Here is a 24063-nt window from a genome sequence, read left to right as displayed (position 1 = left end):
ATTTCTAAAACTTTAATTTTTGTTTCCCAATCCAGCTGGTCATTTTTGTGCTTCCTTGCAACTTACTGGGTTTTTGTTGTTTGTTTGTTTCTTAGGGTTTTTTCCCCTCAAAACATTTGTTATCTTGCCATCATGTTCTATGTTTTATTTTTCTAATACATAAAATCCTCAGCCTAAATATGCTTTTTTGTCATGTCTTATATTTATGGTAAAGGGTGCCATGGAAGACAAATGGGAACTCTGCTAGCTACTTCAAACAGAACTGAATAGAATACATTTGTTACTGGGGCTGCCTACACTCCCAGACTTCCAGAGCCTGGCAACCTTCCATCCCTTTGAAATTGCTTAGTCAGCTGCAAGTGCTTCAGGGACATCCCCTCCCCCTACCTGACTGATCCACCTGGACTGTTGGGAACCAGAGAACAATGATTTGCAGTTTCTGTCCTCAGCAGAACTAAGCTGCAAGTGTCTCCTTTTCCTCCCTATCATCTAGTCTTCTTTTGATAGAATCTGGCAAGAAACAAGCTAACAGGGGAACTTAGGGAAGGTATTGTCAGGCTCATAGCTCCTTGCAATATGAGGCCAGAAGTGTGAAGACTTTGTTAGATAATTACAAGCCCAAAGGCAGCAGAGATCCTTGCTTGATCACTGATTGGGTTTCAATATGATCAATTTAATCTCAGAAGGCCTCTAAGTTAGGTTTTCCTACAAGTGTTTGGATGCTTTCCTTCAAAGATGGCTCTTTGTCAGGGAGTTGTCACAGACAACTCTGGTGCAATCAGTTGCAGGGCAATCTCTCTTGAGTGGATACAGGGGAGCCATTTAGCAAAGCATCCTTAGCTTTGACGTTCTGCATGTTTTCACATGCAGTGTGCATGTGTGTGCATCTGTTAATCTTTGCTGGCATTAGGAAACCAATGATGGTTTCTTGTAGTTTTCTTATATCATCTTCTTTCTTGTGCTAATCCTCCCCTATTTTCCTGAATTTTATAGTCAGTCATTTTGAACAGATAATTTCTCTTACTTGTTGTTGAGTAGATACCATTGTTCTCTATAGATAAAGCTGAATACATGGTCAGAGAGTAGGGAAGCTTTTCTCTTCCGGGCAGAGCTGAGCAGGTGCGGTTTCCATCTTGTGCAGGAGGTAGCAGAGGTTCCAGCCTAAGAAAACCAAGTTCATCTTACATGTGGAATCCTACCTGAATTCCCTCCTAATAACATAAGGAACAGACTCTCCTTTTCCAATGCACAAACACTTTTGGAACTTCATTAGAAGTAACCATAAAGCCCCAGGATCTGCTTCCTCTACCCATATTTGATATCTGGATTGAACCCCCCCCCCCAGGAGTAGAATGAGGTACCGACCTAGATGTCCACATATTGTTCACATCCTTCAAAGGATATGAGCAACTGAGACTGCGTCAGAAGTTCCCAGTTCACAGAATGCTCAGACCAGGGACTACAGCCTTCACTTGGCATCTGAGGAGTCCATGAAAGGTTTAAAAACAAAATCTAGGAAAATCCTTCATTAGATAGACGATCACTTCCATCTCTCTGTGATGTATGGGCAGCACTCCAGGGAAGTTCATTTTTTTTTTTCTGAGTCAGTTATGAGGCTCTTACATTCTGTAAGTTCTCACTTAGAATTGTAGAGATTTATTTATTTTATGTATGTGAGTAGTACACTGTAGCTGTCTTCAGACAAGGGCATTGGGTCCCATTACAGATGGTTGTGAGCCACCATGTGGTTGCTGGGAATTGAACTCAGGACTTCTGGAAGAACAGCCAGTACTCTAACCGCTGAGCCATTTCACCGGCCCCAGAATATCACTCTTAATTATATAAAAATCACTGGACCCCCAAGTTGTTTTAGACATTTTTATGAAAATATGAACCCAAAAGAGAGTGAGGAAGCCCACTAGTGGTAAAAAAGAGGACCTTTCTCTTTCTTGAACCATTGCACATTTCCCAATAACTTGCAGAATTAGATTTAAAAAAAAACGCATGCGGATTTTCAAAAACTGCCACTGGGAAGTATCTTCTATACATCTTTGCAGGAAGGTAGCTGAAAGGACTTCATTTCAGTGAGTACGTTTATTTCCTACCTAGAAATCGGTGTCAAATTAATGGGTGGCCAATACAAACAGTATCCAAAGCATCCTTTCTAAGAGATACTAACTGGATCGCGCCCCTGTGAGAACCAGAAAGATGTATTTTCTTTTGACAAGTATGGGCTGAAGAGAATAGAATGATAACCCCATTTCAGGTGAACACACAGGGTCTGTCGGAATGTAGTAAATCTCTGGGATGAATTTCGGGTGCTTTCTCCACCCTCTATCCTTTCCCATGGGATACAATACATTGTAAAGTATGAGCTTTTTTTGTGCCCAGCCTTGCTTTGAAAGACACAGAACTTTATGTTCATTAATAAGCTGCCGGCACTAAGTTGGACAGATTCTGAGCTATTCTAACCAGACTATAGTTGGGTTATTGGTGTGACCTACTCCCCAGCCACATGGCCCATTTCCTGACATCTTGCTCGGCATCTCCTTAACTGTCCCGAAGGCATCTCACTGGGTCCCACCTGAAACCATCTGCCTCTCTCTGGGTTTGGAAGTCCCAACTCGTAGATTTTCCTGAAGCTGTTTGTATTTTAATGTTAATTCCATTTCCTCAAGGAGGGCTGCCCAGTTACTTCTCAAGACTATCTAAAGCTTCCCATTTTAATTAGTAAAATAAAGGAAAGCCAGTGACTGGGTGGGGAAGGGGAGATGAAGAAAGGGAGGTCTAAGAGGTCAGAGGACGACGGAAAGGAGAGATCATGCCAAGATGGAGGTTCCCAAGACCCAGCTAGACCCAGGTGATATTGATTGGCATTAAATAGCTACGAACATTAAGGATTTTACAGGTCTAATATCTCATATAGAAGGGCAGTTTGTATCTTTGTCTATTTGATGTGATCTTGTTGTGTAGAGGGTTTGTGGATTGAGAGTTGAATATATAAACTGTATGAAAAGCTATCGGGCTGTAGAGTTGTTTGTGGGATTTTGGGGTACAGAAACACCCTGGGACAGAGGCACAGAACAGGTGGAAGGAAATCGCCAAGCGAAGGGAGTTTCGTGAACAGAGTGAGATCTGGGTGGTGGCTTGGACCGGCTGTGTTTGGCTCTGTGTCAGGGTTGGGACTGAGGAGTGAGACCTCAGGGCCAGTAAAGAGATAAACTATATTTTTTAGTATTTACTGCAACACCATCTTTTCCTCTCCTGTTCAGCCCTTTACCCAATCAGAAGATGGGGAACAATGTTTCACAAAACCGAGTCAGGAGATGCTTCACGATGGTGGCAATGCTGAAGTCCTAGGCTGCAACTAGATATCTGGGTACAGAAATCATCATTTGAATGCACAGTGCACAAAAGCATCCCTCAGTGTGTGGGTGGGAGGAACTTTAATAAGCAACTTGAGATGGTGTTGAGCAGCAAATCACTGGCCTGCCTCTTAGGGACAAAGTTCAAAGTAGGGCTATAAGAAAGATGCTACTGAAGGCTGTCTTGGAGGTCTGCTCCAGTCTCTACCCATCCCCTTAGTAACGGAGACACTCTGGCGTTTATTCTGGAGATAACACCTCCATTTCTAAAACAGTTGAAAGACTTCATTGTTAACGGGAAGGTGGACATTAGGGCCAGCTGAAGAATGTGAATCTTGGTTCTGTAACTTAGCTTTAAGGTGACTGAGATTTGCTACATCTGTTAAATAGACTTTGTTACAGGATTAAAGGGACAGACCTACTTTCCAGACAGAACTTGGAAAACGTAAAAGGGTACACAATCAGGGAACACGCGTTTTCAGCGACCAAGGCCCAAGGAGCTGGACACGATTGCCTAAAAGGAGAGAAAGAATTCATTTTCCTTTTAGAAAGAAAGTGAATTCTTTCTTTCTGAGGCCCCCTTTTTCCTTGGGTATTATCATGGCTTATCAGCTTGACCTGAGAAGCAGGAATAATGCAAGGATTGCCTCTAGCAGACCAGCCTTGGACATGTCTGTGGGGACGTTTTCTTGATTGCTATTTGACGCGGGAAGACCTAGCCCTCTGTGAGAAGTACCATCCATGAGCAGGTAGGCTTAGGCTTATAACAAATGAGTCTGGTCATAACCTGTAAGCAAAAACAAATCCTATCCTCCCTGTATCCATTTTGGGCAAAGTGTTTTTATCGCAGCAGCAGGGACATTAGTAGTAGTAGTAGTAGTAGTAGTAGTAATAATAATAATAATAATAATAATAATAATAATAATAATAATAATAATAATAATAATAATAGAGTGGCTGCTATACTTCTCAGGCTTTCTAGTGTAAGTTGTCAAACTCAAGTTTCACCTGCTAAAGGATGCCTTCGTAAACTACAGACTGCATCTCCATATGCCTTCTGAGGGGAGAGGCATCTCATTGAATCCTGGCTCGCTTTTACACTCCATCTCTACTATTTGTGAAACTGGGGGGGGGGGGCGGGGAAGAAGTTCCATTTTACCTCAACTGTAAAACTGGGACGTCGACAGTTTTCAAATAAAAGTTTAAGGAGGCATCAACTGTTATTAGGGATTTTCTGAGTGTCCTTGGGATTATCTCTGAGATGGCAGGAGCCTGGCAGCCCCTGGCGTCTGGGTTCGGTAGTGCTAACCTGCCACAGGAGCCTGGGCAGTTAGAAACCAACAGTGAGAACTCTACAGTGCAGGCTTTTTCTGATGACCCCTTTTTTTCCCACAGCTTGTAGGAAGGCCGGGACACACTATATACACCCTGAGAACTGGGGCTACAAAGCTTCTTCTGGATGGGTCCACAAAGCGAGGCCAGAGCCATCGTTAGCACACGGGTAGAGAAGAGTCGTTGTTAGTAGATCTTCATGGGATTGAGAACAGGCAGGTATCTTGTCTCGCACAGGAACAGTGTTGCTCAAAACACAAAACCCGAAGCAGAAGGGAGGAGCCACAGGGCAACCAGCGGTCCTCTCACCTTGCTCCCCAGCAGTCAGCAAATCTCCAAGTGGGGGTCATCTATTGTCTTGGCAACACCTCCAAAGAACCTCCGCAGCCTGGAGGCCGAGCTCCCTGTGTCCATCAAGGGTTAGGGTGGAGTGAGGGAGGTGAGCTTCCTTCGCGATCACCTTGAAGCATTTCTTCTCCCATATCCAGAGAGGCGGGCAGGCGGGAGAGCAGGCTGGGGAAAGCCAGCCCGGGCCAGGGAAGAGGCAAAGTTTCTCTTCCCGGGCGCGGAGGGAGGGAGGGTAGCGAGGGGCTGCGGTGCGGGAGGCCGGTCGCCGTGCAGCGTGGCGCGGCGTCGCCAGCGTGCTCCTCCCGTGCGCCAGGGCGCGGCTGGCGCTCCTGCAGAGGGAGCTGTGCGCCCGCTCTGGCGCCGGCGCGGACGCTCCTCTCCCTCTTGCCGCCGCTTGGGCCCGCCCGCCGGGGAGGGGCTCCCGGCCTCGCCGACAGCGTCTTCCTGCTTGGTGCACAGCCCCGCCGTGAGCCCGCCCGTGCACGCCGGCCCCCCAGCTGCTCGCACGCCGCCCTCCGCCGCAGTCCGCGCCCAGCCTCGCCCAGCCTCGCCCGCACTCCCCACCTTCGGCCCGCGCCCGGCTCCGGCCATGCTGTCCTTCCAGTACCCCGACGTGTACCGCGACGAGACCTCCGTGAGTACCCCGCTCTCACCAGGCCACCCGGCCCGCGCCGCCCGCAGCTTGGCTCCCGCAACCCCCGCACGCCCCGCGCCGCTCCCCGGCCTTTGTTTGCGGAGCCGTCCGGGGTCGCGGGGCTCCTCCCAGCGCGGGGCCGGAGGGTGGCCGCGGCCCACGTGCCTGCGCCCGTGGTCAACGCCGCTCGGCCCCAAGGACAGACCCCCACCCCCACTCCCTCAGGCATGGGCGTCTGGGGCCAGTGGGCAGCCAAGGTACCCCCGTGTTTCTAAGAGAAGTAGTCTGGCTTAAATATGGTGGTATTTAAGTGTATGCTGGTGTGGGTGCGTGGGAAATGATGTAAGATTTGGAGACAAAAGCAAACTTTGAGAACTTGGAATTTGCAAGTTCTTAGAGTTGAAGCTCCTTCATTGCGCTTCGAGGCTGTCCTGTTTCGAATCAGGTGCCCGGGGTGGGTTGCTGGGGTACAAACAAGGAGACGGTGGGGAAGGAGCAGTGGGCCCACAGTGTGCGGAGGCCAGCCAAGTTTGCCAGAGAAAAGTTAAGATGGGGTGGCCTTTTGCAAAGAAAGTTTCCCCCACTGGGAGTTAACTGTTTACCTAAGCTGCAGGTGAACCCCAGGTGACTTCAGACCATTTAGTGAAATTCAGAAGTGTGTGTGTGTGTGTGTGTGTGTGTGTGTGTATGTGTGTAAAATAGTTTGGAAACTTAGGTGGATCGAATCCAAAACATTAGGGCCCTAATTCCTGTAGTCATAGCCTGATTTCTCAAGTTATTTAAAATAGAATCAAAGTAAAAATATTTTTGTATAATACCAGCTTATTTATTTTCCTCTTTACTTTCATCTGGTTCATGCCAGAAAATGTACTCTGAATTCAGCACATCACACTGGAAGGTAGAGAGGCTCATGTGTTAAAGACCATCTTGTTTTCAAGTGACCGCCTGGTGATCATGTTTCTTGGTCTGTTCCACTGCTTGCTTATTGAATTCGTCTTCAAGGGGACCGGTTAACCCCCAGACAACCCGGGTGCTGTTTGTTGGTGTCCCTCACTATCTGGGTGACATTGGGCAAATCTTTTACCTGTTAGGAGTTCATGTATGAGGTCCTCTTTTGTAAATGGGCTATTAGGGCTGACAGGCCTTGACTTGCTCGTGGAAGACTTGTCATCTAGGTGGCCTAGTTCTGTAGTGGGTCAGGTACAAAGGTGTGGAGCTGTTTTGAGTCTTGAGTGTCTTTTGGTTTTCAGTTTAACATATGGTATATGTATATATGTTATCAATAATGCACGTTGTGAGTGTGTATAATTCCGACCATTTGGTGGTTTTGATAAATATAGTCTTAGGGTTTTTCTTTTCTCTTTTGAATCTGGGGGTGGAGTGAGGGTAGTGTTGGCTCTTGCTTAAATTTTTCTTACTCCGGTCTGCACCAGTCTTGCAGTTTAGCAATATTTAGCATTTCCCGGAAGGGTCAGGTATGGATTTTCTAAGTTTACACACATCTGTAAGGCATGTTTAGAATTTGGTACACTCCACTCCTTCTCACTGAAGAGCTCATGATACCCCTCAAACCTGTGGCCTTGGCAAAGGAGTGCCAGCCGGGTCTACTAGCCTGAGTTTACAGAGTACTAACTTGGCCTGATAACCCCCCAGGTGGCATTTCGTACAGTGGGGTTCTAGTACCGGGTCGTAGGTTTGACTTCATACATTGGCTGACTGCAGCTTTTGGGGGGTGGGCTTGGTTTCCTATGGTATGTGCTAGAGATTTCTGCCTTTCAGCCATGCTTATATACTCCCCTAGATAAGAGTTTGAGCATGAAGCTTGTGTGTTGTCATGAGCAGTGAATGTCATATAATGCCATTGCCTAGTCTATGCCACTGTTACATGTCTAACAGGTCACATGTAATGCCATTGCTTAGTCTATGACACTGTTACATATCTAACAGGGAATTAGGCCTCCTCCTGGACACTCAAGCCCTCATAAAAGGGTATTGAGTTAGAGGAGAACACAGAAAAGGATGGGGTGAGTTTCTCTCAGGAGGAGGAAGTCATTTTCTAATTGAGCTTGGAGTTGGCTGGATAAGGGAGAATGGACACTCTTGACTCTCGAGATTAAAAAGCCTGAATAGCTGTATAATTTGAATTCACTTGTGGGATAGCAGGAAGACCCTCATGGCCCTGACGCTGTCCATGGAAAGTCAAACTGGGAGGCAGCTGGGAAGAGGAACAGCTCCAGGCTTGGTGGGAACACACCAGTCTGCAGTCCATCTGTCCAGACAGGCAAAAGTGAAGCAGAGCAGCGGGAAGCCAAGCACTGTCTTATCAGGCTTCTCACAGCCTTTCCAGGAGGTGAAGGGTGGCTTCCAGACTTCAATCACGATGAATTATATGTCTGTGACTATGCAAGGGGTGTAGCTATGAGAGTCTACAAAAGTAGAGTCGAATAAAGGGGGAAAACTAGCAAGAGGATGTTGCGATAAACATATAATACTGGTCACCTTTTATCCTGAGCTACTCTCATAGGAACATATAGCACTTTGGGGTATTTTTATCTCATTGGCTCCAGGCCTCCTCTGAGTACTCAGGTGTGGTCCACTCCACCCGCTCCGGCTGCTTCTGTCCCAGGTGGTCCGCAACCGCCCCAGTGTCTTGTTTTTCTGCTTTCACACACTGTCCTCCACAGTTACCGGTAAAGTCAACAATCAATAACTTATCAAACAGGTTTATATGCTAAATCCACAGTCACCAATCCCTCTACACAATAAGCTTATAACCAGTTGACAACGGTATAAACTGCCCACCTAGATAAGATAGATTGACCCATAGAAACCCTTATAAATGTCACAACCCTATCTATGTAGAGATGCACCAAGAGAAGCATCCACATCTGCTGCCATGTGACCTCCTCCTCCTCCTCCTCTTCTGATTTACCCACCCCACTCTCTACTGTTCAATCATGTATTGCCTTGACATCAACCTGCAAGAGGACATTGTGGACTGTGGCTCGTGGGGATTGACATTGGGAGCATCCTAGCGAATCCGAATTTAATCTTGGTTAGTGTCTTTGAGATTACTAAGATTCCTCCCAGGTCTGAGAAGACACAGCCATTTGCATCCTCTTAAAGACCATTTTGAGTCAGTCCAGGATGTGATGCAATGGGTTCTTGAGTTTGAGCCCAGCCATGTACTTGCTGGGGTACACTTGGTCAAGTCTAAGTACCTAAGTACATAGAAGAATGATGTTGGGGTGCACCCCACTGATGAGCCCCACACTGCGATTGCTTTAGCCCTTAGTTCCCTATGTCACAGCCAGGGTTGGGTAAACTAATGCAGATGATGTCCGTAACATGATGTTAACTCACGGACTCCTGCCTGTGCACAACAGGCCTTTGTTCCTCTTAACCTCGGAGTTTGTGCTTTGCCATCTGTAACATGGAAACATGGACGGCTCTTTAAAAATAATCCACCCTTTTCTGTACAGCAGAGTTGTGACTGTTCAGTAACATCTCATCCTGGCAGTACTTTCTCCTAGCTGTGGAACTGCTGACCTGGCTAGCTTCTGTACTTTCTCAGGAAAAGCTAAGCTTGGGGGGGACGCCCAAGGTCATTTTTAAAGTGGTCTGGACTCGGCTTTGGTTGCAGACTTGCCTCTGAATGTGGATGGCTCTAGGTATGTTCCTCAATCCTGTGCCTGCTGTCGCGCCCGAGAGGGCCTTTAGAATGGTGACTTCTGGATTGACGGCAAAGAGAAAGGTTTTCTTATAAGCCTATTATTTATCCGCTCAAGGTGTCAAATGAGGAAGACTTGTAGAAGAGAAGATCTTAAAACGCTTTGATTGAGTGGCGATCTGCCAACATTGAGTGATCGAGGTGGAAAATTGGCTTTAATGAAGACCCTTGAGGAGCAGGTTTAGTCTGTTTTGAGATCTCTTGCTCTGGTCTGTCTGTTGTATAATGAAACCCTCTCCTGCTCACCCAGCCTGTTCTGTCTGGCCTCTGTCTCTCTCAGGGGGCCTAGGTCGGGAGGAATGCAGGCAGGCAGGTGGTATAGGCAGGGGACCCTGAGGCTGGCTGGCTTTTTTTCCAGGAGAGGTAGCTCTTCGTGGGGGCTAGCCTCACCCTTCTGCTATTATGGCATAAAGCAAGGACACAGGTTAGAAATCTATCTGTGATAGAGGTGACATTCCTGCTGCCCAATACAAGAAGTCTTAGCCAGGGTGCTGGTATCACTCACAGACCAGACTGGAGAAGCTGATAGTGGGATTCAGTTAACCAGATTAATCTTGACCCTACCATGTGATGGTTTTTACTTTGGGATTAAGTCTTCATGCATGCTCTTAGAGAGTGGTGAGGAGGGGCAGGCCTGTTTGTTTGTTCTCCCTTCTCTGTTCTTTGAGGCCAGGCTTTGGACTTTGTACCTCTCTCAGAAGCCTCTCAGTTGGGAGCTCCAGAAGCTCCGCCCACACCAGGTCCACCAGCATGCAACCATTGTCATTTCTGCTAGCAGTTTCCTTTCTTCGGGTGTCAGGGTGGCCTAAGTGGATGGTGGCATTCACGATGCCTTGCTAGTGATAAAAGATCATCTCTGCAGCAGTACGAAGGAGGCCGTGGTTTGAGCGTGTGCCATGGTGTGTACTCCAGCTTCAAGAGCTGGCGCCAGAACTAGGCTGTGCGTCAGAAGCTTGCGTTTAGTAGTAGCTCAGACTCAACAAGCAAAATGGATCCTCTACCATGCTGTAGAGAGTTGATTTCATCACCCAAGCTCAGCACACGTGTGGTGTGTGGTGACTGCCTTCCGGACGCATCCTTCTTGTGTGCCCACCACACTGTATCCTTCTGTGTAGACCCAGCGACACCGTCTTGAGTTCCTCTAGCCCAGCAGCCAACCTTTGTTCCATGCTGTGTACAGTCCAAGCCTTTCTCGTCCTGACCTCTCATCTTCTTTCCCTCTCGCTAAAGCATCCTTTTTATGAAGAATGGCTTGACACTTTTGAGAACCTGCCGGTTTGGCTCATGTGGTAATTTGGGCACACATGTTGCCCATGAGCCAATTAAGTACCTTTGGCCTCTCCCATTTCTCCGTCATATTATATATACAGTATATATTGTTAATTGAGCTTGAGTACTGATTACCTAAGCCCTCATTTTGTCTCTTTGCAGGTTCAGGATTATCATGGACATAAAATTTGTGATCCGTACGCTTGGCTTGAAGACCCAGACAGCGAACAGACCAAGGTAATTCCAGTTTGGAGTAATCACTAAGCCACCTTAGTGACCCTGTGCACCTGCAGATGTCGGTAACCTCGTTTTTCCTTCCTGTGTCTCCCTGTATTTCTGCCTTGGAACAGTGTGTACCTGTAGGTACCCCAACTTTTTGTCAGATGTTTCTGGGGGTGGGTAGCAAACACACTTAGTCCCCAGAGTGCATAAATAAAAGTGTGAATAAATATGGCTTGTCCTGACGCTGATGAGCAGCATGCTTGGGTGGGAATCCTAGAAGGGATGAAAAAAGTCAAAATGGCAGGAGAGATGCTGCCTTAGTCCATCTTGGGGTGGGGCAAACACTAGTTTAGATAATCCAATACTGCTTTTAACACAAAGAAAAAAACCAAAATTATAAATATAAGAGTATTGTTCGGTTTTGTTAAAGTCAGAGCAGAGGGAAAACTCTTAAGAACATAAAAGTTTGTTTTGTTCTGGAGAAACATTTTCAAGGGCCCAGCTGAAGTCTCATTTCATTAGCACAGTTCTGCTCAAATGTTGTGGGCTGTGGGGACTGTTCCTCTGTACGGTGGCACTTGTCAGGTATATGTGTGCTAAGGGGCTGGGTTTCCTTGGGAAGGATGGCTGTCTCAAAATCTCTCAGTATGCGTGTGTGTGTGTGTGTGTGTGTGTGTGTGTGTGTGTGTATAGTGTGTGTGTGTATATATATATATGTGTGTATATGTATATGTATATGTATACATATATTTGGTTCTTTTGAGACAGGGTTTCTCAATGTAGCCATGGCTGGCCTGGAACTTGCCTTGTAGACCAGGCTAGCCTCAAACTTAGGAATCAAAGGCATTGCTACACACTTGACAGATCCATCTTAAGTTCCTCTCTCTCTCTCTCTCTCTCTCTCTCTCTCACTCACCCCCCTTTCTCTCTCTCTCTCTCTCTCTCTCACACACACACACACACACACACACACACACACGTTACAGTAAGTATTAAAAAGGTGGCTTGACCTTTTTAACCTTTTATCCTGCGCTTTGCCCGCTCCCTCGGGGCCGTCTGGCATTATGGGGATCTCTATCTTGGTGCTCTATGCCTCCTCTATTAACTCAGGTGTAATTTACTCTACCACCTGCTGAGTCTGTCTAGATGCATGACCACCGCCTGACACAAACATGACTCCACAGCCATTAACTTATCAAACAGGTTTTTATGTTAAATTCTCAATCCACAAACCCTCTACACAATAAGCTTACAACCAGCGGACAAAGATATAAACTGCCCATCTAGAAAAGATAAAGTAGACCCGTAGAAACCCTTAGAAATAATCATAGCAACCTCATCGAGCTATAGATGCACCGAGAGAAACATGCACATCGGCTTCCATGTTGACTTCGGAATCCCCCCTCCTCCACTGCCTCCTCTCCCTCGCCTCTAGCCTCTTTTCCCGCCTACCTCTCCACTGTCCAATTATGTATCACCTTAACATAAACCCACCAGCCCCCCAACTTTGTGTATGAGAACATGTGTGCTGGGGCTGGGGAAATGGCTCATCAGTAAAGTGTTTACCACAGAAGCTTGAGGACCTGAGTTCAGATCACCGTACTTATCAAAGTCTAGGTGTAACTGTAACCCGGGTGCTGGGGCAGTGGAGACAGCAGGATCCTGGGGTTTTATAGATCAGCCAGTCTAACAGAATCAGTAGACTTCTGCCCTCCACATGCACACATATGTACACATCCATCTGCATATGCATGAACACACTCACACACACTCATACACAATCACACACACACACAATCACACACACACAATCACACACACAATCACACACACAATCACACACACACACAATCACACACACACACACACAATCACACACACACAATCACACACACAATCACACACACACTCACACACACAATCACACACACAATCACACACACACACTCACACACACACACAATCACACACACACACACACTCACACACACACAATCACACACACACCTTGAAGGACAGTTTCTAATATGCTCGTCCTGGTTAATTTTTGTTGACTTGACATACCCTTCGTTACCTAAGAAGAGGGAACTGCAGCTAAGGAATTGCCTCCATCAGATTGGTCCACGGGCAAAGATTGGGGTTGTTTTTCTTGTCTGTTGATGGGGAGGGCTCAGTCCTCATGGTTGGCATCTTTAAGCAGGTGGGCCCGGGCTGTGTAAGAAAGCTAGTCGAGCAAACCAGGAAGCAGCTTCTTACATGGTCTCAGCTTTCGTTCCTGCCTCCAGGTTGCTGGAGAACTCCTACCCCAGGGATCCTGCAGTGATGACTTATGCATCCCATAAGACAGATAAACCCTCTTCTTCCCCAAGCTGCTTTCTGTTGTAGTATCTGCCTCAACAACATAGAGCCAGCTAAATATTTCACAAATTTAATGTCTGTAGACCCCTAGCACATATTTCCCCCCTTACATTTTCTTTCCTTTTTTTTTTTTTTTTTTTTTAATTAAAAGGAAAAGGCAAGTCACATGCTGGCCAGGTCATTTGTTCAGCACAGTCTCCATATCTTGTCTCGGTGTCTCATGGGCCCACAGCGCCATATCGATCAGTGTTCCTTGGAGGACTGAATTCGGTTTTCCAAGTCTGCTTACATTCGCTAGAAAGCTCCAGCTAATGCAAGTGGGTTCTCCCTGCTTCCGAAAGGCAGGAACTGGAGTAGACTCCTTAGGACACGTGAGACATGGCAAGGGAGGAGACTGTTCTGACCAGGGGTCTTGGCCGTCTCGTTTTCCCTGCATCCCACAGATGGGCTTGCCTGAGCCAGCTTCACCTGTCCTGTAGACTGGGGCTCTCTCTTCTCCTTCAGCTTGGTCCTCTCAGCTTCCTTCCTGCCCTCCATCTGGAGCTCTTGTCTACAACCCTTCATTCTTTTCCCAGTTCCCCTCAAGAACGACAAACCCTTCCCAGGTGAGGATGTGTATGGCAGTAGACTTCAGCATTTCTCCTAAGGGTTTCTGGAAACAGCCCCAAGTGAGGGTGATGGCTTCTTTTCTGAAGCACCAGGTCCACCCTGGGTTTCTCCAGCCTCTGATGCTGGTTGTCCGAGGCACGTAGTGACCTCACACTCACCAGATGCTCCTCGTTTGCTGATGAATGCCTGCTTTGCTGTCTCTCTGTTCCTAATGACTGGGCCTGTGGATAATAAGCCACTTATTAGTGGATGCCAAGCTTCCGGTTAATAGGTTAATAGATGGAACTTTGCTAATTAGTGATGTTACAGTTGGCCTTGGATGGATGCTAATAATGCGTTTTTATTTCCGTGGTTTACATTGATCGTGTGCTTACTGCGCGTCAGACATTTCGCTGAGCGCTTTGCCCACCCTATTGCATTGGATCCTTAGACTCTGTAATAGGCCTTTTTATTCCTACACTTTGCAGTGAAGAACTTGAAGTACCAAATGTGAATTAAGTAACTTGCCAAGGTCACCTTCTGGTGTATTTCCAGGAGTGGAACCTGGCAACAGAGTTGATGATCAAAATCAGAATAAAGAGAGAGTTGATGCTGGGCAGCAGATGCCTTTAATCCCCACACTCAGGAGGCAGAGGCGGGCCGGCGGGGTCCTGAGTTCAAGGTTAGCCGGGTTTATAGAGCGAGTTCCAAGAGCAAGAACTACACCGAGAAGCTCTTGTTCTGAACCATCCCCCCAAACAAACAAGAAAATTAAGACTAAAAGGAAGTAGACTTTTGGGTTGTATCAGCTCTTGGGACACTCGCTGTAGGAACGTATGTGACTGTGCCTGCCGGCTTCCACCCGGGCAGTCTGCTCACAGAGCCACAGCGGCAGTACCCAGCTGCCTGCCTCGGCTCTGCACACGTAGCTTCCTGCTTGCTGTCTAAAGGGGCGTGGGGTTGACATGGTCTTACCTTACTTGAAAATGAGTGGGTTAAAAGGGAAACCAAGTAGACTGTACTTCCTTTCTTTGGGTGAGGGGTTGTCGGAGATGGGGCACAGGGTCTTCTGTGTGTGTCTGTCTGTCTTGCTGAGTCTGATGTTTGCTGAGTTGGTTGGATTGCTTGGCCAACAAGCCCCAAGGATCCTCCTGCGTCTGCGTCATTAGCACTGGGATTTGGGAATCACAAAGCATCCCAGCACACCCAGCCTTTTATGTGGGGTGCTGCTGATCTACACTCAGACTCTCATGCTGTGGCAGCAAGTACTTTACCAGCAGAGCTGTCTGCCCAGCCCATGCCCGCTGAGCAGATGCTGTACCACCAGATCACCTTTTTGTCCCTGCTCCCCTCCCCATGCACTGGGCTTTACCTTTTCTAAAAGTTATCAGAGCAGACGTAGAACTTGGAAAAGTGTAACAGGGAGAGGGCTAGAGGGGGTGGATCTGGGTGGCAGCAGTTGAAGCAGTCGCCGCCAAATGTCTGCTTTATAGCAGAGGCTCCAGACTGTAGCTCACACACAGTTCAGTGCATAGTCTGCAGCTGAGCGCGGAGGGAGAGCTCCTATGAGCTCTCCTGGGCTCCGACGAGGCCCCACTTGGCCTGCTGACTGACCATGGGCCTTCCAGGTCTGAGAGGAGGTGGCTATAACTAAGTTGAGGAGCTTCTGCAAACCACTGTCTTCGAGATCAGAGGCCGATGTCTCTAGAAACCGAATGTCATGTTCAGGGCAGCTCTGCTTGCTCATATGTCCTGTCAAGGGCTCCTCCTCCTCTTGGCTCTGCCTGGCCTCTCGGGCCTTTGGAGATTGTGTCCCTTGCTTTTGTCATCTGGGAAGCACCTTGGGTCACTGCAGGAGTTGTAAGCTTAGGTTTGTCTTCCAGGGAGCTGATGGTAGTCCTCGGGGACCTTTTATTGCTCTCCCAGACTGTAATGATTTTATTATTTTATCTTACTCCTCGGGCTTGGTTTTATAGCCCTCTGGTCTAGATTAATGCAGCAACTATAATCTCGTTCTCTTTCCTGTGCAGCCATTACCCCTTTACCCTTCTAACTGACTCCTCGAGGTGGTGCTGAGTTACTGAAGGAGATGCACATAGGGGCAGGAAGCATTTATACCTTTCAAGAAATAGCCACTTACAACCTGATTGTGAAGCCAGTCTCTGGGCGCTGAGCACTTGAGGAACCAAGTGTATAATCAGCTGCGTGTGTCTGATGGCTTTTTCCTCTTGAGAACTGCTCCTGGCGAAGTGAGAGTAGCTCGGTTTCCCTTCTGTTTCATGAGAGAACTCTTAATAGGAACCAGAAAAAAAAATCAATAGAAAAGATTGTGCATGTAGTTACCCTTTCCAAAAAAAGAGAGAAAAAAAAAAAGAAAAGATCTGCCGTTTGTTTTGGAGAACATAGTGTAGATTTTCTTTCTAAGAGCAGTGCACTTTCTCTTCCCGTTCTCCTGTTGACTGAGCTGTTCAGGGTAGCCCCATTACGCTTGCTGGCAGGCAGAGAGGAGCCCTGGAAGTACCACACCTTCTTCCTTAGTCCCAGTACCTCTCCTTTCCTTGTCTAGGACATTTAAACAGTGCAGTGTTTCTGAGATTAATAATGTCACCGGTAGACCGATGGAGGGCGGATGTTAGGAGACGAACACCTGCTTTCTTAGGCTCCGTTCTTGTATCCGCTAAGATCGGTTTTCCGTGCGCTTGCTTCGGCTTGAGCTTTGCTCTCTAACGTTAAACCTACATGTATGTAGGAGGAGTTGGCTGTGTATAAGTCTGGCCTGGGTCTTCCCGGAGCAAGAGCTTCTCCTAGTGTGGTCCAGAGCCAGGTGAGCAGGGGCCTCTGACTGCCTCACCCCACCAGGCCCCAGTGGTGTTAGGTTTCAAGAAAGTGTGGGCTGGAAGCCTGCTCAGGAATTTCAGAGCAGCTTAGAGCTAGGGAAATTGCTTTAACCACGAGGTAGCCATGAGTACTGACTGGGGTGGCTGTACACAGGGACTCAGTTCACTGTGTTCTTTGAAGACCTCATAGCAAGTGGAGATGTCTGCTTTGTTCCCCCAGTCTATGAGATGTTTCTGTGCAGCAGGGAATATTTGCTGGGTGACCTGGAAGTTGGAAGGCACCACTAATAAAAGCCTAGGTTTTATTTGTACTTCTATGACCAAAGGAAGCCATTCTTTAGCGTTTATTTCCTTTATAAGGACAAACAGCTGGGCGCTGCAGAGACAGTTCAGGGGCGCTCAGCCTTCCCGGTGCTGCGACCCTTAGTACAGCTCCTCCTGTTGTGCTGACCCCATTATTTTCACGGCTACTTCACGACTGTTATTTTGCTACTGCTATGGGCTGTAATGTAAAATACCTGTTTTCCCTTGTCTCAGGTGAGCCTGGGGAAATCTCCAGAGGGGTCTGGACACACAGGTTGAGAACTTGCTGCCCCAGAGCAAGATGGTTAGCTAGACCAGGTAAATCAGCTCTGGACTCAGGGAGAGAGATCCTGCCGAAATATGTAGGGCAATCAAGGAATACACCCGACACCAACCTTGACACACTTATACACACGTGCACCTGCATACAGTTTTGCCCAGACTATGTACACACACAGACACACACCATGTGAGAATGTGTACCTGAAACTCCACAGAACAACGACAGTGGGTAAACAAGACATACTTGAGCACCACAGCTTACAGCCGACCAGCTTCCCAGCCCTGACCAGTCACCAGGTCAGCGTTGCATTTCAGAGAGACTAAATTCTCACCTGCAAAACCTCGCAAATTTTCCTTTTGAGTCCTTGATTTTTCACAAAAACAAAAGAACCCCAGATTCTTACTTTGGATCTCTACTCTAGTACAGCCTGCTTGAAAACTCGGTTTTGGTGTTTCAAAGCCTGGCGTCTGAACGGGGCCAGTGGTCACCTCAAAGCTGTCCCGTGCCTCCTTTTTGATTGCCACACTGTGAACCACCACACTGGCAAAGCTGGCCTATGAAATGTACCTATTCATTAATGTCTCATGTCAGGGCCTGGAGAGAGAGTGACACTGTATGCCACCCTGAGGTGGGGACAGAATTTAGGTCAACACACTGCCACATATTTTTGCAGCCTCCAGGTCCGTCTCCAATCTCATTACCTCCTGCTGGATTGTGCGGCCTAAGTTCCGTTTGTAAACATACTTCACCCAGATCTACACTTGACATTATGTATTTAGGGTACAGATTCCTTTTGATGCTCGTTGGCCTAATTGTCAGAGGTATGAGGGAGTTGCCGGCGCCCAGTGACTCATTTGCAGTGCTCCCTGCCTGTGGTTTTCTTTGTCCTTGTCTCACTGTGTACCAGAGTCTTTGAGTCAATAGTTTGACTTCCTGTTATTGCACGCATGTGCATTTGAGCATCAGACTCGGCTCATCAGGATTCTATGAGCCATCCTTCCAGCCTTGCACCAGAGTGTTTCACATAAGCAGAAGCTGATTCTGGCCGCATCCGGCAGAGGAATTAACAGCAGGATTTGAAGGCAGTCACAGGGATGGGCTGCGGGCCACACTTGGAGCAGGCTGACTTCAGTGGAGGACCTCTCATCTTGTTTCCACCACTGCTAAGGCTGTGGTGACTCAGTCCTCTGTCTCTTGTTCAAGTAACTGTGCCCCAGCCCCAGAGGGTCTTGCTCAGCAGAGCTCCAGGCAAGTGCTTATCTCTTGGCTCAGGACAGTGGTTCCCTTACTGGCCGGACACATAACCTGAGATTCCTGCTCACTTAGAAAGGAAGGGAAGGATGGCAGCTGCTCTGGAGGCCATGGGCCCTCTGGTCGCTCACCCTTTGCCTCTTGTTCCCTCACCTTGCTCTGTCTTCAGTGCTTGTACCAGCTCTGAGGTTGTGTGTGCTGTGACAGGAGTGTGCCAGTGTGGAACACACTCGTGACTTGCGTCCTTCGAGCTCTCAGGGAAGCTGAGCTGCACCTTGAGTGGAAGCTTAGACTCTGGTCCTTTTTGGTTACATTGTGAGGAAGCTCCATGATAGAGAAGCCGACCCCTAAGGCGCCGGTAAGAAGATTAAAGATGACGGCACATCATTTTTCTGTTTTCCTTGTAGCCATTTACTCAGGCTTCTGTGGGTTTTCCGTGAGACGCTGACATCAGGTGACAACTATGGCTGGATAATGCAACTTAGTGGTCGCATCAGTGTGTAGTGTGTACTGTCTCGGTCACTCTTCACACCCGAGGGAAAAGAACTGAAAAGTCAAATGCAAAGATAGCTCACTTTTTTTCTCCCATATTTAGTTGCTCTTAACCCGTTGCTCTTCTCCTTGGCGGTGTTTACGGGGAACGGTGCTCATTCAGGAAAGTCACCAGAGCCACTTCTGGAGCATCTGGCCTCGGTAGAAACCTTCAGTTCCCACGTCTAGTCTCTATGACCTAGAAAGCCTGGGAGACTGACTCAGAGGCTGCTAGGACATTCAGAGGAGGGTAATGGTGCCTTAGAGTCACAAAGGGCCCACTTGCCCTGGGGCTCCACTCCTCCTGCCCTCCTTTTCTATTACCATCTTTGTAAATTACAGTGTAGGAGAGCAGGGTCTATTGTTTCTCGCTGGGGAAGCCCGAGTATCAGAAAACTTGTGGGGCTTCCAGGTGAGCTGGACGTTGGACCCGAGCTGGTGAGTCACCGAGTCCCTGGCAGTCAGGGGTGCCTCCGATTTTTGCTCTCTCTCTCTCACCCAAGGCTGGTCGTACACCCAGATGCTTCACCAGCTTCCCCCTGGGCTTCCTTCTTCCAGAAATTTCTTCCTACTCTCTTCTTTCCAGCAACGGAAGAGGACACTACAGCGCTTGGAACCTAGTTATTCAGGTGGTAATATGTGGTCATTAGGTGAGCAATTTTAGAAGTAAAAACAACATTGAATTCCAGCTCCACCATTTTAGTACTTTGTGCGGTCATGCTTTGAGCCTTTCTAAGCCTCAATTTTCTTACCTTGTAATTTGAAGAAAGCACCTCACATAGATGTGAAAATTAAACGATTAAATGGTTTTGAGCCATTCATCAACATCACAGGCACACGGTAAGTGCTTGGCAAACGCTCGGCATCGGTTGCACTTACGGTGGGCAGTTGACACAGCACAGGAGCTCTGCTTAGCCAGGGTTTGCAAGCTCCTCTATGGAGCTGTGTGGGACAAGGCTGTATATTACGAGTAATTTGAGCCTTTCCAAGAGTTTCTGTCATGTTAAATCTCATATTTCTCAGGGAATGCCCATCTTATCTAGGCATTTTAGGATGCTAGCATGGAGCTGGGTGGATCTTACACTCTGTGGTCACACTGTCGGGTCGTATACCTGTGTCCCTTTGAATTTTGAATATCCATCTCCTCGCTCACCTTTAGTTTGACGAGAGCTTTGGCTGAATGTCTTTTTATTCTTTTTTTTTCTTTTAAACATGAAAGGTAGTTCCTTGACTCACAAGTTAGACTTTTTAAAATTTCTACTTGTAAGTTTCTTTTTCTTTTGAAATGTAACTGCTTAGTTTAGTTTAGCTTGAGGATCTTTGGTGTAGGCATTACTTTTCCCCCAGACTTCCCAGTCAGCTCTGGGATAAGCTCTGGTCAGTGTCTGCTGGTCCTAGGTGGCCACTCTCTCCTTGTTCAGCAAATTGTAGGCTCCTTCAGCTGTCAGTCAGGCCTCTTGTTAGCAAGTCTGAAACCCATGGAAAGGAGCTTATAGGAGAGTTCAGGGGGTCCAGGGATGCTCGTGTGTGCGTGCATGTGTGTGTGCACATGAGTGCATGTGTGTGTACCTGTGAGTGTGCATGTGCACGTGTGTACTCGTGTGTGCATGAATTCGTATGTGCATGCACGTGAGTGTGTGTGTGCACTCGTGTGTGGGAGTGTGTGTGTGTGTGTGTGTGTGTGTGGTGAGTGTGTGTGTGGGGGGGAGTGTGTATGTGGGAGTGTGTGTGTGTGTGTGTGTGTGTGTGTGTGTGTGTGTGTGGTGAGTACATGTGGGTGTTCAGGATCAGCCTGATCTAGCAGCATGTGTACAGTGTTCCTGGGAACCTGGCTCTTTGTCCATGAGGTCATTGCGTGTTTTCCAGCTGTCTCCTATGTAATTGGGAATGATGGCTTTTGTTCCTTTAGGCTTCACACTCCTTACAGCCTGACGTCTCTGAGGAACAGGTAGACTGTCTACTGGCGTTCAGCTCTGATCTCAGGAAAGCACCTTATCGCCTGCTCTGTAGACAAGAAGTGATGAGACAGTACTGTTGAAATGAGCAGGACTGACAGAAGAGCGTTGAGGGCGGATTGCACAGACTAGCGCTGTGTCTGCCGCTGTAAGGCTGGTTGCACTGAGGCACCCGTGCCGGGACTAAGTCCTGACTAAGAATGAGCCTGTTGTGGATAAGATCTCATGGGGTGGGAGTTGACCATTGGTGTGAGTAGATGTTCACTAGGCACAGTGAGAGCTCTGCATGCCCAGGTATGCACTATGTCCAAGCCCAGCCCCATGCAGCCCTTAATTTAAATACTGTGAACTGGATCAAGTGACCTCTGCCACTGCCTGTGAGGATTTCACACTCACCCTGTATCTGAGGAGTGGATACTCTGGTTGGCCAGCAGGGGTCAGGCATTCTTTAGAAGAATCTCCCACTGGTCATGTCTCATGAACTTTAATTTATAAACCCCCAATTATATGTGTGTGTGTGTGTGTGTGTGTGTGTGTGTAAGTGTATTATACATATACACATGTACAGTCTTTTTCTGGTCACATTGGCCAAGTCTTAGGAACTTTAATTTATACCCCCCCCATATACACACACACACACACACACACACACACACACACACACACACACACATTTTTTTTTTCTGGCCGTATCTCATGCACTTTATAATGGTCTCAGTCTCTCTCTGTTTCTGTCTTTGTCTCTCTCTCTTTCTCTCTCATTTTCTTCTTTCTGGCCAGATCTCTTGAACTCATTTGTGTGTGTGTGTGTGTGTGTGTGTATGTGTGAGTGTGTAAGGAGAGACAGACAGACAGAGAGAATGAACAAACAGATGCTACCATGCAGGTTGTATACATGGGAATGTGGAAGCTCTCCACCGCATCTTTTGAGACGGTCCCTTACTCAGTCTGCAGCAGAGACCAGCCCAGGGACCTGCTTCCACAGCAGACCCCACTGAGCCACCTTTCCTGCTCCATGCCTTGACTTTCCAATACACTTACTGTATTTTAGATTTGCCTAGTGATACATTAATTATTCAAGAGAGGATGTGTCTTCTGCTTCATTTTTGTAATAGTTAGATATTTAGAGTTGAATTTTATATTTTATTACCAGACTTTTGGTCAGTAGAGACTCAGAACCAAATGAAATGAAAATTTTAGCTTTGAATAGGCAATGAACAGTACCACCGGTGATGCCTGACTCTATAGTCAAACAAGGGCTTCTTGCCCCCCCCCACACAATTGACAGTAGTTAATCCAGTGAGAAAGTAGTCTGATACACTCATTTAGGGACAAGCAGAACATGAGAGGGAGAGCTGACTAGGCTCCTATGAGGCCCCACTTGGCCTGCTGACTGACCATGGGCCTTCCAAGTCTGAGAGCAAGTGGCTCTGGAGAGGAGACAGGGGTCTATCCTGGAGTTACAACACTAGCAGGTCTAAGGCTTTGGGGCCTGGCTTCAATCAGCTATTTCAGGGATGAGAGGCCTGTGGTCCCAGAGGGGAAAGGCACCTAATGCACTTGAGGTGCAGTAGTCCCTGTTAGAGCTGAACAAGCTTGGCCTCTCAGGGGTGGAGGCCCCCGTGCTGTCTGATGCGCTGCTTGCTTTTCTTAGTGTTCAGCCAGGACAGAAAGCAGAAGATGCTTTCAAAACCGGGCTTCTCAAGCTGTCTCAGAAAGCGCAGCATTCTGTTCATCTAGCTTCAGTTTCTAATGTGTTTCCTGAAGAGCAGATATGGTTCAGTGTTTGGCTTGCTCTGCTTGCAGCCTCTGTGACCACCCCACACCCCCACCCCAGGTCCTGAGTCCTCTGGCCTTGGGAGGGAGCTGTGCCACCCTGGCCTGTTTTTATCTGAGTGTCTGGGACAGGAGCTGTTGGGCTCTGCAAAAGAAGAGGGGATTCAAGCATGCATCCCCACTGGCTTCCTCAGGCTGGGCTTTAGTTTCCTGCCAGACTCCACTGGACATCAGCCACTTCCTCCAGAAGCTGAGGCACTTGCTCATTATTCTCATCTCTGAGTCTGTGCAGGGAATTGAGTCCTAGACCTTCCTTGAATACCAGAGTCTTCAGATGCTCAGGCTCCCAGGGTCCTCAGCTTACTAACAAGACCTAAAACAAACTTTGTAAATATTTGTCGTTTTGTTTATGGACTGAGGACAAGGGAAGAAGGGAAAGTCTACATATATGCAGTTGTTTTCTCCAGATTCTTTTGATTAGTCCAGGTGAGAGTGTGGAGGGCCAGGTTTATACACAGCCGGGTCTGTGGCCCTGTAGAAACATTCTTCTTACTTGGTGGTGGTATTTGAAAAAGGCAGGGCTAATCCTTATGTGCAGGACCTGACCCTTACTGCCTGGTCACTGGACAGCTTGCAGGCCACAATGCACCACCTGGCCCGCTGCCCTGGAGGTGGCCTGTCCTTCTCTTACTCTTCGTAGCATGTCCTGTCCCTCATTCAGCTCTCTCTTTTGCATCTCATGCTCTGTGCAGACATTTAGTTACTGAGTCACTGTGGGCATCATATTTATTCATTGATATAAGGACCATAGAACGTGAGTATGTCTTATTTTAGTGAGCTGTGTTTTTATTTATACGCCGTCTTAGAAAGGCAGAATACATGTGTATTCATAAGGCAATCAGTAATTGGATCTGCATCTGCTCCCTAAGTATATGTGTGTCTCTGGTTGACAAGTGAAAATCAGCTGCGTTTAGTTTTCATTCTATTTTCTTATGTTTAAACATTGTGAGATGTCCTCATCAAGCCATGGAACACATGACCTCACATACTTACTATCTTTGTGGTCAGAACACTTAAAATCTGCTTTAAGCTGTTTCCAGGTATACAGAATTGTCATTGTATCTGGTCTCCTCCTCACTTTGGTGTCCTGTGACCAGTATTTCCCCGGTACCACCCACTGCCTGCCACTCTGACCTCTGACCCCAGATAATGTACATTTTACTCCCTGTCACTGAAGAGTAACCTCTTTAGATTCTGTCTGTGTGAGATGGAGAAGCGTTT

General features: G+C 47.5%; 1 protein-coding gene across 1 annotated transcript in view; it reads left to right on the top strand.

Annotated features, from left to right (window-relative positions):
• The first annotated feature begins 5487 nt into the window (after window positions 1–5487).
• The window catches only part of PREP (prolyl endopeptidase), an 89532-nt gene continuing 70956 nt past the window's right edge, over window positions 5488–24063 (top strand). Inside the window, exons 1-2 of the mRNA XM_080937653.1 lie at window positions 5488–5679; window positions 10841–10915. Of these exons, the coding sequence (XP_080793779.1) occupies window positions 5635–5679; window positions 10841–10915 (120 nt within the window). The 5' untranslated portion in view covers window positions 5488–5634. The remainder of the gene's footprint in view (window positions 5680–10840; window positions 10916–24063) is intronic.

Source organism: Micromys minutus (genome assembly GCF_963924665.1).
Source record: "Micromys minutus genome assembly, chromosome: 25".
Lineage (NCBI taxonomy): Eukaryota > Metazoa > Chordata > Mammalia > Rodentia > Muridae > Micromys > Micromys minutus.
The sequence above is the reverse complement of the archived record's forward strand: the minus strand, read 5'-3'. Positions and strand labels throughout refer to the sequence as shown.